The sequence below is a fragment of the Lentinus tigrinus genome (assembly GCF_003813185.1).
Source record: "Lentinus tigrinus ALCF2SS1-7 unplaced genomic scaffold L226scaffold_5, whole genome shotgun sequence".
Lineage (NCBI taxonomy): Eukaryota > Fungi > Basidiomycota > Agaricomycetes > Polyporales > Polyporaceae > Lentinus > Lentinus tigrinus.
Genome location: NW_027137914.1, coordinates 464,945 through 480,288, shown reverse-complemented (window position 1 = coordinate 480,288; position 15,344 = coordinate 464,945). Strand labels below are relative to the sequence as shown.

Below are 15,344 nucleotides of genomic sequence, written 5' to 3'. Positions count from 1 at the left end.
TGGTCTTGACGTACACCTGTGAATGCTGTTCACTTCCTCCGACTCGGTTCTCACGTCATGACATCACCGCAACAATCCATCCAGCCTAAGCAGCAGCTGGAAACACCTGCACATACCGTGAAGATGGCTGACCTGGAGAAGGAGAAGGAGACGAAGCAAGCGGTCTCGTGGTTGAGCCCCCAGCTCTCGTCATACTTCATCGCCGGAGGTGTCGCGGGTGCTGCGTCGCGGACCGTTGTCAGTCCGTTGGAGAGATTGAAGATCATCCAGTGAGTACTAAGTAGGCTCGTCTCATGTCTGTGTTGTTTCTGATGCTGGGTTGGGAACTTTCAGGCAAGTACAACCCCCGTCCTCCGACAGGCAATACAAGGGCGTGTGGTCAAGTCTTGTCCGCATGTGGCGGGAGGAGGGTTTCAAGGGCTATATGAGGGGAAATGGAATCAACTGCATGCGCATCATACCCTACAGGTGAGTTTATGTTCTGGGTCTCATGAATTACGAGAAGACTTGAGGGGGGACTGCCCAGCTCTCACAAGAGGACGCTGCGAGCTACCGGGATTTCTGGCCATGTCTTCGGGACATCGGCGGTTGACCTTTGGAGTAGGCATGCAAGCTTCTTTTGCCCCACCCTCCGGTTGTCGTTCGCTCTGCTGTCTTGTTCGAAGGACCTGCAATCAGTCTGTAGGTGTTGATGAATGATGGCTCTCCGGGAGTAATGGCGCAGGCTATACCAGTCCTGAATATCGCGCTGAGTGGAGAGACCGGTCTCTTGTGTTGGACATCAGCTACCAACGTCGAAATGAGGTCAGCAGATGCGGATGGATATTCGACCAGGGTACTATGTCGACACCAAGGCAGGCTGTCCCGCGCATCCTTTTGAGCACGCACTGCAACCTAGTCGTGATTTCATGGCTCCCTTCATTGGGCATATACCATATACGTTGATGCATGGTTTCTCAATGTCACGTAGCGATGCTGATTTCCGCTCCTCGTAGCGCAGTTCAGTTCACCACCTACGAGCAGTTGAAGAAGGTGAGCTAACCATGATTTGAAGTTGCACACCATTCACGGTTAACTCGAGCTCAACAGTGGTTCACCGGATATGGAGCTAGGCAATTGGATACCCCGACGCGTTTGTGTGCTGGCGCACTCGCAGGTGTGACTTCTGTATGTATGTATACCTCCTCCGATGCTTCCGTCCCAGCTTCCGCGCAGATCGCTGAAGACACCAATTGTCCAACAGGCACAACCTACCCTTTGGATCTCGTGCGTTCACGACTATCTATTGTCACAGCCTCCATACCGATGCAAGCGGCGCCGACATCGTCATCGTCTGCGAGTGCCATGCAACCTCCGCTTGCGTCCGGATACCATACCGCGTCCGCTTCTGCCGCGGCGCGTACGGCTGCTTCTTCTATATTCAGTCCGCAGGACCTGACCGTGTGGGGGATGACCTTGCGTGTGATGAGGGAAGAGGGAGGCTTCTGGGCTCTCTACCGTGGACTAATACCCACTGCTATGGGTGTCGCACCGTACGTCGGTAAGTCAATCATGTCACTGAAGATGTGATCCTTCCCACGGTCTGACCTCCCTTACCCCAGGCATCAACTTCGCTGCATATGAAGTTTTGAGAGGTATCATCACACCACCGGGGAAGAGCGGCGTCCATCGCAAGCTTCTGTGCGGCGCGCTGGCAGGCTCAATATCCCAAACCCTGACCTATCCTTTCGATGTACTTCGGAGGAAAATGCAGGTGACAGGGATGGGGGCTTTGGGCTACAAGTATAACGGTGCTATGGATGCGCTACAGATCATCCTGCGCACCGAGGGAATCCGGGGTCTATATCGAGGCCTGTGGCCGAACCTCCGTGAGTGACCATTCATTGATCGCGTCATGCACTGAGAACACGAATCTGATGGGTGCTGCTCCCAGTGAAAGTCGCCCCCAGTATCGCCACGTCTTTCTTCACTTACGAACTCGTGAAGGAGATGCTCGGAGCCTCATGACCATGCGTGACGGATGAGCGCGTGGGAGCGCTGCTGCGAGATGAAGGAAAGATGAAGCTCACTACTGTAGATAGACTAGTATATGCTCCTAGTTCGACATTGCACAACGATTAGTTTTGTAGAATATTCCAAGGACAATGGATTCGCACAAAAACATTTGTTGCCTGAGCTTTTGATTGTCCGGATTGGGTAGTGCCGCCCGCTGGGTATTGGCGCGGCAGCGGCAGGCACTGACTTGGCTCCTCCCTCCATCTCTTCCCGTTCTGCTGCGCAAGCCCACCTCTTTTGCGTGCCCACGCACATCTAGACCCTGTGTTCCAAACTTGATGATCTCTATACCGGCTTAAGTGGTGGTGGTGAGTGTTGCTGATTAGCCTGGCAGCGAAGGATCACCTCGCTGTGGCCTCGTTGCGCTGGCCCCACTTCTGTCAGTTATCTTACATGAAACCTCCAGCTTTTGGCGTTGGCGGCCTTCTGCACCCAGTTGTTCATTCGCAACGCATCCGAACCGCATATCATTATCGTTTTCTTCGCCCTATTCTCGGCCCAGGTCAACCAAAACGCCCGTCATGCCTTCGTCGCAGCCTCGGACCACGGATACCCATGCGCCCTCCAGCAATGTGCCCATTTCCCTCTCCTCTACTTCTCTCTCGTCTTCCCTTAGTTCTTCAAGGGCGTCTTCCGACCTGCTTCCCGCAGCACCACCGTCCAGTTCCAGCCAGTCCGATATCATAACCTCCGATCGCTCCGCCTCCTCCCTCTCCTCCACCACCAAGCCCCGGTTCTTCCCCCTCGCCCTTACGTCCGCGTCGGTACCCCCGCGCGTCGCCTCGCTCGCTAACATGGGCCAGAGCCAAGCCCGGCCGGCAGCACCGCCGAGCCCACCTCCACTGTCACCGGCACCGAGCTCTGCATCAAGTGCCGGCAACCGGCTGAAGCGCGCATGGGCGGGTCGCAGGAAGAAGTCTGAAGACATCACAGCGATGTTCTCGAACATGGAGAGGGCGGGGAAGGGCAATGAGCGAGACATGGTCGCGGCCAAACCACCACCGTCCGCGATGCCTGATCTGAACGACCTCAGGTTAGAGCGTCCGCCATCGCGTGGTTTGGGAGGCCCGAAGATCCTTCAGAGCGTGTTCGGTGGTGGCAGGAAGGCGAGTTCGCAGAAATCCTCCGGCCAGGTCAGTGCTGTCCTGCCGCCTCCACCTCCGCCCAAGCCTGCCTCAACGGGGCGGCGCACTCCTTCCTCATCGCCTCCGCAGACTCCCGCCAAGGACGCACACTTCCCTGCCGCAGTACAAGCGCCGAGACAGGCTCCACAACGTGCTCAACCCGCTCAACCCGCGCAGCCGCTTCAGTCTGCTCAGCCTGCTCAGCCAGCCCCACCCGCCAAATCCGTCGAACATTCAAGGCGTCCGTCGGATGGCGGCGATGCACTTCCATCGGTTGCTGCAGAGAAGGCGAAGGAAGACTGGCGCAAGAGTGATTCAACCATGGCTAGTCACAGTACTATTCGACCTGGCGCGCTCTCGGGTAACAGGTCCCCACGACCTGTGTCCCTCGCGGAATCCTCGCACTCCGGGAACACGATCGTACCGCCTGTCAACAAGCGATTGAGCGCGCTCATCACTGACGCTGAGTTCACGATGTTTGAGGAAACAGATGGTTCTGTCTTGGAACTTGAGACGAGTTCCCGCCCTCCCGCATCAGGTCGCCCGTCTCCGACTAGTTCGTTGAATGCTCGGAACCGTCGTTCTGCATCCTTGAGTCTCGCTCCCCTTCGGACGTCTGGGAAGACGTCACCACCCATAGCCGTGCAGTCGCCCCCCAGGAACTTCAGCGAGAATCCCCTGTCGTCTTCTCGCGATACCCCTACTCTAACTCGTACTGCGGCTACGGGTATAATCGCCCCTGTCAACGGTGGTGGCTCTGTTCAGACCACAGACCACAACATCCGTGGCCGCCTCGCGGCCTGGACAGCAGTGCAAGCCTCCTCTCCTCAGGCGCATGTTGAGCGTTCTGTCACCGACCTGCCCTCCCCACAACCGCGACGACCACCGGGTACGCTCAGCCCTCCGCCTGTTAATCCGACATTTCGTCAAACCGCTGTCAGCATGACCGGCAGCCTCGCACCCGCCGCTGGTATCGCTATGGGCTTCGGGAAGCGGGCCGTTGAGAAGGTCGGACGTGCCTGGGGCGGCCTAACTTCTAGTACATCGAATCACTCTGGATATTCCTCATCGTCTTCCACGGGCATGTCCGACAGCGCTTCGGGCTATGCGTCGTCGCACCATTCCGGTCCGACTGGCCGAAAGGCAAGACGAAAGGCTCCGCATGCATTCTCGAACGCCTCTAGCATATCGTCTCTAGCTTCGTCATCTTCCGAAGATCACTTCGTTCCAACGGGTCCGCAACTCGGCTCGCGCCTCCGGGGCCCCAAGCTGTCGAGCTCTGGCCTCAGCATCGTAGGGGGCCTGGTGTTCAAGCGGGACCTGAGGTCTTGTGTGTACGAGACAGCAGCCGATGTTGTCCTGACACGGTTGGCCGGTGGCCAGCAGGACGCATTCTTTGGTTTCAGGCCGTTGGAGTCGAGGCTGCTGCCAGCGCTTGTCCTTCGTTGTGCTCAGCACATTTTGCGATGGGGTGTGCAGGAAGAGGGATTGTTCAGGTATGTTGCTGCGCTAGTCATCTGCTTATTGCAAAGACTGATGTGGTCACAGAATCAGCGGTCGGTCGTCACACGTGGCGAGGCTACGAGCGGAGTTCGATGCTGGTGCAGACTATAATCTGGTCGAATGCGAACCTGGAGACCTAGACCCTCATGCGGTCTCATCTATATTCAAGACTTTCCTGCGAGAACGTGAGTTCGATGCGCATATAGCGAGCTTGTCTATGACCTGACATTATCACAGTGCCAGAGCCTGTGCTGACGAAGGGTCTCTTATCCATCTTCGAGTCCGCATTGGCAGACGACCAGGGCAGACGGAGTGAAGATGTCACGCAGAAGCATGCCGTTCCAAGGAACGCGTCTAACCTTCCTCTTCGGAAACCCCCTTCCTTATCGACGCTCGCAATGCCCAGCTTCGCGGGAGCTCGTGCTATATCGGATGCTCAGCTAGCGATGATCTCATATCTGGTCTCTCAGCTTCCTCAAGAAAATCGAGACTTGCTCTACACTGTCGTCGAACTCATCAAGGTGACCGCTGCTCGCAGCAAGGAGACGAAGATGCCCCTAGGGAACCTCTTGCTTGTGTTCTGCCCCAGTTTGAACATGAGCCCGTCCTTGCTCCGCATACTATGCGAGGCCGAAGGAATCTGGGACGGCCCTCCGACCCAGTCGGTCCACGAGGCTGTCGCCGCGGCGGCGCGAGTAAGCATGGGCTCAGTCAGCACACCAGGCGTCGAGCATCCGCGGTCGGCCTCAAGGATTCCCCCATCGACGGACTTGCGCTTCCCTGTCGTTGAGCTCGATGATGCTTCCGACCACCAGCGGGACAGTCCGGATGATGCGGCATCGTTCGTTTCTGCGTTGGAACACTCGAACGGCCCTACTCGTTCCCCTAGCCCCCTCATCTATGGCACCACCATTCCTCCTCTATTGTCGTCCGATTCTTTAGACTCATCCTCAATCTCCGAGGAATTGGTCTCACCTGATCCTCCCTCCTGTAAAGGAGTTGCCGATAGCAAGTCTCATCTTGCCTCTGCAAATTCACTCACCATTCCAGACGTGGCATCTATTTCCATCGTCTCTCCCCGACCAACCGCCACTGTCCCATTCCCCTCGAACGCCGGGAGTGTCCCTCATTCGCCAGTAACCCACCCCCCGCTCTCCCACCGCAAGTCATACACCCTCCTATCATTTCCACACCTGCGTTCCGAGTCCAGCCCCGCTGAGGCTTCCTGCGACGAGCTCGGTCAGTTCAAGCGTCCCAAGCGACCGTCCCTGCACCTCCTTTTCTCGAAGAAGTCAAGCTCGTCGTTACCCTCCGCGGGTGCTGGCAACACTTCCGCTGTCGCTTTGAGTGCTTCAAGCGGCACTCCCGCCGTGAACATGCGGATTAACGCACAACACTTCCCTAGCTCTCCTCCTCGGCTGGACACATCTATCTCGTCCTCTCCCATCCATCTCGGCTTCGACGCCAACATGAACCATTTGCGTGGTAAGGACTCGAGCACGGTCCGTTCCGCACCAGCAATAGTCTCGCCAACCGAGCTCGAAGCTCCCACCCTCGTAGTCCGGTCAGATTCCGGTGGTTCCTCCCTCTTCTCAACGCCGCAGTCGACACCGATCGCTGACTACTATCGTGGCCGGACGACATCACTCTTCCTCCCCGGTGTTCCTGGCGAGTTGGCGTCGTCCTTACGGGCGCGATCAGCGTCGCAGGTGTCGGACACGCCCTCCATTGACATTGAGGTGGCGGAGACACAGCAGGACGACTGGACGCAGAGCGTCTTGCTCGCCGCACGGGCTGGGCAGAGCTCATCCTGATCCTGAGCGTGCTCGTGCTTCAGCGGGGTTGTACATATACCGCATATGATGCACATCTTGTGGCTGGTTCTGCATTTATGCGTCGTGCCGCTGTCGCACCACGCGCTGCATCCCTTCTTGCTTCGCTTCCTGCGGGGCGGGGCCGGGAAACCCGCCTGCATGTACATCCACTTTGGGCCCATTCATGCATTATCATGCATCTGGACAGTCGTTCTTTTGCTTACTATCAGTCTCGCCAGTCTCGTCCGTGTCGTCATGTTGTCTCCTTGCGCTCTCCCCCTCTCCTACGTACTCCTTCACTGTCCCGCTCTTCCGTTCGCTACGTACCCATGCCACCCAGCCAACAGCCAACGGTCCACATCGACGACTCTTCGAGCATCATCGATGATCATCGACAGCAGCCAGGTTTCTACATCTTTGCATCGCATATACACATAGCGTAACGTCTGTGCCGTCGCATCCAACGTGCAGCTTTATGACATTAACTAATATTACAGCCTATCTTGCATTGAATCCAAAGTGCTTGTCTTGCTGGCTTTTCGAGCTCCTTCGCCCCAAGGTCCGTACGCTAGACGATAGCTGGCGGGACAACGGAACAGGAACGGGGATGGCATGCTCCTGGATCCCATGTATGCCCGCCGTTGCCGGACTCTTATATGTTTACACCTATGTGTTCGGACGGGTTGTGTCTGCGACGCTATAAGTGCTCCGGTGGAAGTGATTATGAGAGTACTTTCTGCCAGGCTGCCAGTACAGCACTTGCCCTGGGCTTTGGAGCGAAGGCGATATCTCAAAATCTCATGACGTCACGAACGGACGCGACGCGTCTTCTAAGAGGGAAATGGAGGCGCCGGTCAAGATCATTAAAGGTCAACATGAAGTGAGAATCCCCCGCCCTCTTCTCCCTTCCCCACCATCTCTTATCCCCCCTGCCGCTGCCCGCCATGGCGCAGCAGAGCGGCCACATCAAGAAACTGCAGGCCAAGATCTTCCGCGGCCAGAATGCCGACAAAGAGGATGGCAAATCCACCCGGTCTTCCACTGACCCCGCCCTCACCATCAACATCCCCAGCCCCATCCTCACCGACACGACGCAGAATGGACCCGTCCCGCCCAAAATGATGAAGACGGAGAATAACACTACCAATCACGCGGAGGAGGACGTCGACGAGCGGCCCTTCCGTGTGAGGCTCGCAGACAAACTCGGACCTGACTACCAGGGTACGGAGCGCTATCGCTTGGAGCAGGACGACAAGAGAGAACGCCACTGGAAGCGTTGGGGTCCCTATCTTAGCGATCGACAATGGGTGCGTCCTCTTCTGTCCGCCGGCGGCAACTATAAGCTTACCGCGATATCGACGCGCATATAGGCTACCGTACGCGAGGATTATTCTGCGAATGGCGATGCTTGGAGCCATTTCCCTCATGAGCATGCCCGTTCGCGCGTGTACCGCTGGGGCGAAGACGGCCTCGGTGGTATATCTGACAACCATCAGCGCCTTTGCTTCTCGCTCTCGCTGTGGAATGGACAAGATCGCATCCTCAAGGAGCGTCTCTTTGGCGTTACCGGACACCAGGGAAACCATGGCGAGGACGTCAAAGAACTGTACTACTACCTCGACTCGACGCCGACACATTCGTACATGAAGTACTTGTACAAGTACCCCCAAGCTGCCTTCCCCTACGAAGAGCTTGTACGCGAGAACGTGAATCGCGACCGCAACGTCTCCGAGTACGAGATTCTCGATACGGGTATCTTCGATGACGACCGATATTGGGATGTGTTCATGGAGGTGCGTATACTCTATTGAGCTCGCTATATGCGCGCTCATCTCTCCCCAGTACGCCAAAGACGAGCAAGACCCTGACAGCATCTACGTCCGCATCACGGCATACAACCGCGGTCCTGAGCCAGCGACTTTGCACATCGTTCCTCAGTTCTGGTTCCCGAACACATGGTCGTGGTCAAACGACCCTCCCCCAAAGCCCACTATGTGGGCGTCCGGAGACGGTATCATCACGGCAGTCCATCCTACCCTCGGCAAATACCACCTGTATTGCATGCCTTCTCCGCCGCCTGTCACCAACAAGGGCGAGCTTGTCGTGGGCGAAAGTGGCGAGCCGGAGGCCGTGGAGGCGGACCTACTGTTCACGGACAACAACACCAACTACCACCGTTTGTATGGTGGCCAGAACGAGACTCCTTACGTCAAGGACGCGTTCCACGACCACATCATACCCTCTCATCGTCCTCCTCCCACCGAAGATGGCCACCCTGGTTTTTTCTCAACCAAGATTCATACGGGCTATGCGAGCCACGGTGGCGGAGACGAAACTCCGAGCTCAGAGGAGGAACAAGGTCCCCGCACTCCATTCCCCGCTACTCCCTCATTCGTCAATCCGGCCAAACGCGGCACCAAGTCTGCGGCTCATTTCGTCTTCCGCGATGTTCCGCCTCGAGGCGGTTGCGCAGTTGTACGCCTGAAGCTCACCCCACGTACTCCGGCCCAAGATCCGAGCATCGAGGACGAGGGTATCTTCGACGACACGCTAGAAGAGCGGCGTGAGGAGGCCAACGAGTTCTACTCGCGTCTGGTCATGGGTCCTATCAGCGACGATCTGAAGCAGATCATGCGCCAGGCTATGGGTGGCATGCTCTGGACAAAGCAGTTCTACCAGTTCATACAGACGGACTGGTTGAAAGGTGATCCCGCTCAACCGCCGCCTCCTCCGGAGCGGAAGTGGGTCAGGAACAAGGTGTGTTCTCTGGCAACTTCCACGTGCGTTGTCTCATTTCGCGTAGGATTGGAAACATCTCTACATCGCGGACATTCTGTCAATGCCGGACAAGTGAGTGAAAGACTCTGGCTTTGCCCCTTCTTGTATGTTGACATCACTAGGTGGGAATACCCGTTCTTCGCTGCTTGGGATACCGCGTTCCACTGCATTCCGCTAGCCGTAGTCGATCCAGCATTCGCGAAAAAGCAGCTCGACTTGCTCACTCGTGAATGGTACATGAAACCTGACGGTCAGATTCCGGCATATGAATGGAATTTCGGCGACGTGAACCCACCAGTGCATGCTTGGTACGTGGTCCTTAGCATTCTTGATCCTCCGCGTATACTTACGGCTTTTTTCAGGGCAACCTTCCGCGTCTTCAAAATTGAGCGAAAGCTCTATGGCCGTGAAGACTTGCAGTTCCTGGAGCGAGTGTTCCAGAAGCTTCTGTTGAATTTCACTTGGTTAGTCGGTCTAGCCTCCCCATCCACACGATCTAACAGAGTCTCAGGTGGGTCAACCGCAAGGATCAAAACGGTGACAATGTCTTCGAAGGTGGTTTCCTTGGTCTGGACAACATCGGTGTTTTCAACCGTTCAGAGCCTCTTCCAACTGGCGGCACACTACGTCAATCGGACGGCACTGCGTGGATGGCCTTCTATTGCTTGAACATGTAGGCCCGCCCATGCGTGTATGCGTGCGACGCTCACTTTCCGTTAGGTTGAGTATTGCTCTTGAGCTAGCCAAACACAACCCTACCTACGAAGACATTGCATCCAAGTTCTTCGAGGCGAGCCTGTTATCCTCCGTTGTGGATTATCGCTCATTCGTATCGACCAATAGCACTTCATCTTCATCGCTGACGCCATGACGTACCGAGGCCAAGGCGACAATGAGCTCAGTCTGTGGAGCGAGGAGGACGGCATGTACTATGACGCTATCCAGTTCGACCACGGACCTCCGATGCAGCTGCCTGTGCGCAGTCTGGTTGGGTTAATTCCGCTTTACGCCACCCTTGTGTTGGAGCCTGCAACCGTCAACCGCTTCCCAGGCTTCAAGAAGCGCATGGAATGGTTCATCGATAACCGGCCCGAGATGTCGGAGAGGAGTATGGCGAACATGAAAGGTGAGGAGTATTCGGCGAGCTCTCTGAATCTACGACTCACAGTTGCCTATGTTAGCTCGAGGCCGCGGTGAGCGACGTCTATTGGCGTTGGCAAGCAAGGAGCGCCTCGTGAGAATATTGGAGAAGATGCTTGATGAAGACGAATTCTTCAGCGAGCATGGTATCCGATCGTGAGTTCATATCGCTTACGGTGGATCCTACTGAAACTGACTACGTTCGGGCAAGATTGTCGAAGAAGCACAAGGACCAACCGTGGGGCATGGACGTAAACGGGGAGCATTACGAAGTCAATTACTGGCCGGGTGATTCCAAGTCGGGCATGTTCGGGGGGAATTCTAACTGGCGTGGTCCCATCTGTGAGCAGGCAAACCAAGGTTCTACCTCAGCTCGGTCTCACGGTCATGACACTCAACAGGGCTTGCCGTCAACTTCCTTCTCATCGAAAGCTTGCAGCGTTTCCATCAGTTCTATGGTGATGAAGTCCAGGTCAGCCTGAACCATCCGAAGGGAGGTGTTGCATCTTGCTCACGATCATCTGTCCAGGTGGAGTGTCCGACCGGAAGCGGAGATTACATGAATCTCGTGGAGGTTGCTGAAGAGATTCAACACCGCATTATTCACATCTTTGGTCGTGATCTGGAGGGCAAACGCGCCACGAATGGTGGCAATCCGAAGCTCGACCATGACGCTAACTTTAGGGACTACGTGTGGTTCTACGAGGTGGGTCGAGTCCCGACGAACGCTGCGGGACATTCTCGCTAATTCAAACATAGTACTTCCATGCGGACGATGGCCGGGGTCTTGGTGCATCACATCAAACTGGCTGGTATGATGACCTGCAACATACATTTCACTCCATCCACTCATTCTTTGACAGGTCCGGGCTCGTGGCGTATCATATCTTGCAGAGCGGTGCAACATGTAGACTTCCACGGACACCGAAGAGTACGTTGGCGGCTCAGTAGATTCTCCTCAATTGGCTCACGTATCATTTCTAGCTCCCCGCAGTCTGGCCCATCATTACTTCGATGTACGTCTTCCCACGCATCGTTATGGCCAATGCTAACAGTTACACAACAGGAGAGCATCGATCCTCAGTCAGAGTACGGTGACGAGGCCCAGTCGATGTACAGCGCGTACAGCGCGGCGGACCTCAACACCCTTGGCGATGTTTCGCCGGACGCACTGTGAACGCCCGTTTCAGCGTGTCCCATCCATTCCATACTACAATGTCTCTTCGTACTGTAGATCCACCGCCGTTTTGCATGCGTATTCCCATGTAGAGCGTAGAGTGTACGTACCTGGTTTCCTCGCATTTTCTCTCGGACATTCTCACCATTCCCATGTTTGTCATGCCAACCATAAACGTGTAGACTGTAGTGTTTACTACTCATAATATATTCGCGGACGGAGGATACGCTGCTTGCGAGAATATTAATTCTTCATTCATGAGCTCCGCTCTCGTGATCTGGGTAAGTTCGCTGCGCGACGCGCGGCTTAGACGCTAGAGCCTTCACCTGATTACTACCAATGTCAAAATCGACTGAGACGATCATTCTATTCCCATCAGACTCACAAAATCCGCCCATTGACCTGGACTTGGATAAGTTCATGGGAACCTGGTGAGGCTTTGTCCACCACTTGACGTATTCCGTGATAGCTGGAACGCTTGCAGGCATGTTACTCATTCAACGTTACCACTCTGGAAGGTGAGTAGCCCACTCACATCTTGACGCGAGTGAATTAATGGACGACTGATATCTTGGTGGCCATCAGTCTAGAAAGGATGTCACCATCACGTACGGCTTAAAGACGTCTCTATCGGACGAGGTTATCAAATTCGATGACATCGTCGAGTATCGTGCGAAGTCGGACCCACCTTTGTCCACCCGTAGCCGAGTTGTCGGCATCGACACACTCATGTCCAGGTCAGATTTCAACGCGCCGACAGGCGTCTCAGAATCCGGGTCGTTGACATCTGGCTCCGACGTTCCCAGTACTGCCACTTCCAATGTCGCAGGCCATACGCAGGGCACAACGCCCCCAAGCTCCAAGCAAGCCCAGACCCGCTACAAGTGGCGCGGAAAGGGTTGGCTCATGATCGCATCCTCGCGCTGGCAGCTGTTGGGCTGCAGCGAAGATCCGTCCCCGGGGAATGCTGCCGCGTGGGCGGTGACCTATTTCGAGAAGACGTTGTTCACCCCCGCTGGGTTGGACATCTACTCTCGTACCGCGCGGGGACTTCCCAGCGAGGCCGTGCAGGAGATCATCGGGAAGGTGAAGGAGCTCGGGGGGGATGTGGCAAAGATTTCGGAGGATTTCTTCGAGCTTGAACGGAGTGGCGTTTCGAGCGCGGGCGCTATGGAGGGCGGGGACCAGGGGAATCTCGAGGTGCTTGATGTGAATTCTGCATGAAGTGGCGTGGTGAGTAGAGGACGACTTACTTTGTTGCTGTCTCAGGTACCTACACGCGTACGGACGGAGGCATAGCTCATCGAGGTTGAGGCCTTTGAACCATATCGCGTCGACTCCCAGCGAGACATCACGGAGCCTCGACCGGCTAATGGCACCCTTCATCCAATTCTCCTCACGGACGCCACCATTGTTTGTACATAGTAACCATACCCACGTTTTTCTCCAAGACAAGACCCATTCAAGTCAGAAGTTGCTCGTTCAGCTCAACTTCTAGTCAGCTTCTTTGGACAGCTTGAGCCGAGTTTGGTAGACAGTACTCGAAGACGGGTGCGTTCCTGAAGCTTAACCGTGGACGCCAGTGCCTATCGCCAAGTTCATCACGGTCTCAAGTCAAACTGTCAACGACGTTATGCATGGACACAGTCTTGTGCTTGATCATAGGGTCGTTCACACTGTAAGTATTCTTAGCTCAACGCCTACCGTGAGCAAGTGACCAAACGCGGACGGCTTGATTTCACCTGGAACTACACAGAAACTTGCGTAAGGCAATACTTCGGATAGTCCAACTTCAAAATGAGATCAAGGCGACAATCAAGACTCTGGATCCGGTACATATCGGAGCTGCACACATTGCAAAGAACGTAACCTTTCCGCATGCGAGAAATGGTAAGTAATTCGGAGGAAAGAATCAAATTTCCAGATATTTTGCTCAACCATACGTTTGAACCTTTTCAGCCTTAGAAAATATTTTCGCAACCTTTCCTTACCCTAGTAGCCGGAGATTCATCAGCCTGTCGGCGAATGATAGAGCTTAACATTTCACTTACCATTTCATGATCATTTCCTGAATAGGCAAACGATGACGGGTTTCCTGTGACAGGCTCTAGGGCATCACGGTCAACGCGTCCCGCTCACTGAGCTGCCTGATTCGAAGTCGGCATGTTCAAGATCTTCTTGTCCCCGCACCATCTCTTTGAGGTGCTACTGGTATAGTGGAAACAGCTTTCTACGCTCGCTGACTATCCTAGTAGGACACAAAGTCGCCTCATATCGTGACCTGCTTTTTGATACCGATGAATGACAACAACCACGAGACAAGCGATGGCACCCGCCCCGACTGCCGGTGAAGATGACCGATTTTCGATGCGCCTATGATGAGCGCAGTTGCGTATTGTATGTGCCATGTACCTCCAGAACGTCGTTGCTTGCCATCGCTTGTCGGTGCGCAGCGAGCGAGGTATGTCGTATTGCTCGGTATACACTCCAGTGTCCGCGCCGAGTTATCTCGTCTTGGAGTCGTTAGCTGGGATCAGAGAGCATGGCCAGGCCCTGCGACCATACGCCCGGTGCGGGGCTGCACCGCAGGTCGCACGGTACAGTGCATATGGCGATGTCGGATCTCATCTGAGCTCAACTGCATCTCGCCGCTGAGTGAAACAATTGCCCAGCGGCTAGGATGTACGCAGAAATGGTCGCTGAATCAAGCCTTTTGGGTACATGCTTGAGGCGTTGAGTGCCTAAGCAGAGCGACCTCGGAGTGGTTATATCGACAATCAGCCGAACGGCAAACACACACGACGCCCTGCTGCTCTGAGCGGTATCGAAACTCATCCTTGATGCAGGCACGATCGGCGGTCTGTGCATATGGGGTCTGTCGTCATTGCCATTGATTCATACTGATCAATGTGCCGCAGTTGTACCGACGCATGTCGGGTTCTTGGAATCGCGGAGCGGCAAGCAACGCTGCGACATCTCCGAGTCCAATACTAAGAAGAGCGTTATGCGTGCTATGACTGGTACCTGCTGGTAACTCACCACCTTTTGTGGCCTCTTTGAGCCGCGATTGCAACTGACGACTAGATGGTTAGGTAGATCCGAATCACCGCGCCGACTCTTCGGTTCCATGATTGCAGGAATGGCAGCCTCCCGCTAGGTCCTCCCATGAACGCCACACACGATGGCAGCGACAGCAGGCGCGACTGTCCGTCTCTCCCTTCCTGCGTCCGAGCTGAGGCGCATCTGGCAGCGGTTAGGTGCTTTTCTGGCATGCTGTCTAGAATAGGAGTGACGACATCGCATCCGTCCGTCCCACGGAGCCGAGGCCAAGTCGAGTTCGTACAAACACGAGGCTGCTTCCATGCACTTGTTGTGCGGGTGAAGGTCGAGTGGAAGGGAGTTAGTGGCGGATACATGCGCGCTCCGAAGTGATCTCCGTGTTTCTCCCCTGGGTTCGAATCCGAACTGCGTCAAAGGTCGGTAGTAGAGTGGCGTATGTTCTGACCTTTATGCAAGCAGCAGCATACCTCATCACGCATGTTCTGCGTAAACGTAGAGTGGATATCAAGACAGCGCAACCATGCCGATGAAACACATACAGTAAGGTTTAGGATGAAGATGTCTATTGCAACCTGCTCGGAACGGATCCACCTCTCCGAAAGCTTCCCACTTCGTCCTCCCAGGCCGTGTCATGTCCGCACACCCGCGCATGCATGTGGCTTCGCGACACCTTGAATGGAGAATCACTGTCAA

At 55.3% G+C, this 15,344-nt stretch overlaps 5 protein-coding genes across 5 annotated transcripts; all 5 read left to right on the top strand.

The window, feature by feature from the left end:
* Nucleotides 1-123: 123 nt before the first annotated feature.
* Nucleotides 124-2,007, top strand: L226DRAFT_457020 (mitochondrial carrier; the record flags this gene model as incomplete). Its single annotated transcript, XM_067675342.1, has 7 exons — nt 124-269; nt 334-468; nt 996-1,032; nt 1,090-1,171; nt 1,244-1,540; nt 1,602-1,868; nt 1,934-2,007. The coding sequence occupies 7 exons, from the start codon at nt 124-126 to the stop codon at nt 2,005-2,007; spliced, it is 1,038 nt and encodes a 345-aa protein (XP_067538792.1).
* Nucleotides 2,008-2,576: 569 nt separating this feature from the next.
* L226DRAFT_456638 (RhoGAP-domain-containing protein) lies at nt 2,577-6,496 on the top strand (the record flags this gene model as incomplete). The annotated part of the gene is made up of 3 exons (XM_067675310.1): nt 2,577-4,675; nt 4,728-4,867; nt 4,920-6,496. The coding sequence occupies 3 exons, from the start codon at nt 2,577-2,579 to the stop codon at nt 6,494-6,496; spliced, it is 3,816 nt and encodes a 1,271-aa protein (XP_067538791.1).
* L226DRAFT_286206 (uncharacterized protein) lies at nt 6,364-7,119 on the top strand. The gene is made up of 2 exons (XM_067673599.1): nt 6,364-6,935; nt 6,994-7,119. The coding sequence occupies exons 1-2, from the start codon at nt 6,574-6,576 to the stop codon at nt 7,073-7,075; spliced, it is 444 nt and encodes a 147-aa protein (XP_067538790.1). The 5' UTR covers nt 6,364-6,573; the 3' UTR covers nt 7,076-7,119.
* Nucleotides 7,120-7,353: 234 nt separating this feature from the next.
* L226DRAFT_551047 (uncharacterized protein) lies at nt 7,354-11,818 on the top strand. Its single transcript, XM_067682797.1, has 17 exons — nt 7,354-7,803; nt 7,867-8,289; nt 8,339-9,253; nt 9,300-9,346; nt 9,397-9,582; nt 9,637-9,738; nt 9,786-9,947; nt 9,995-10,064; nt 10,118-10,400; nt 10,456-10,570; nt 10,626-10,756; nt 10,816-10,886; nt 10,944-11,120; nt 11,174-11,226; nt 11,278-11,345; nt 11,399-11,430; nt 11,481-11,818. The coding sequence occupies exons 1-17, from the start codon at nt 7,441-7,443 to the stop codon at nt 11,589-11,591; spliced, it is 3,309 nt and encodes a 1,102-aa protein (XP_067538789.1). The 5' UTR covers nt 7,354-7,440; the 3' UTR covers nt 11,592-11,818.
* A 98-nt stretch (nt 11,819-11,916) lies between these two features.
* On the top strand, nt 11,917-13,054 carry L226DRAFT_531570 (uncharacterized protein). Its single transcript, XM_067680103.1, has 4 exons — nt 11,917-12,022; nt 12,076-12,109; nt 12,177-12,328; nt 12,398-13,054. Exons 1-4 carry the CDS (start codon nt 11,931-11,933, stop codon nt 12,813-12,815), a joined length of 696 nt encoding a protein of 231 aa, XP_067538788.1. The 5' UTR covers nt 11,917-11,930; the 3' UTR covers nt 12,816-13,054.
* The last annotated feature ends 2,290 nt before the right edge of the window (nt 13,055-15,344 follow it).

Excerpts from the sequence above, each read along its gene's own strand:
- L226DRAFT_286206 (XM_067673599.1), top strand. The coding sequence starts at position 6,574 with ATGCGTCGTGCCGCTGTCGCACCACGCGCTGCATCCCTTCTTGCTTCG. Across the intron at positions 6,936-6,993 it reads GCATCGCATATACACATAGC|CCTATCTTGCATTGAATCCA; the intron begins GTAACGTCTGTG and ends CTAATATTACAG.
- L226DRAFT_551047 (XM_067682797.1), top strand. The coding sequence starts at position 7,441 with ATGGCGCAGCAGAGCGGCCACATCAAGAAACTGCAGGCCAAGATCTTC. Across the intron at positions 10,065-10,117 it reads TTGCATCCAAGTTCTTCGAG|CACTTCATCTTCATCGCTGA; the intron begins GCGAGCCTGTTA and ends ATCGACCAATAG. Across the intron at positions 10,887-10,943 it reads TCTATGGTGATGAAGTCCAG|GTGGAGTGTCCGACCGGAAG; the intron begins GTCAGCCTGAAC and ends TCATCTGTCCAG.
- L226DRAFT_531570 (XM_067680103.1), top strand. The coding sequence starts at position 11,931 with ATGTCAAAATCGACTGAGACGATCATTCTATTCCCATCAGACTCACAA. Across the intron at positions 12,023-12,075 it reads GATAAGTTCATGGGAACCTG|GCATGTTACTCATTCAACGT; the intron begins GTGAGGCTTTGT and ends GAACGCTTGCAG. Across the intron at positions 12,329-12,397 it reads ATCGACACACTCATGTCCAG|TACTGCCACTTCCAATGTCG; the intron begins GTCAGATTTCAA and ends CGACGTTCCCAG.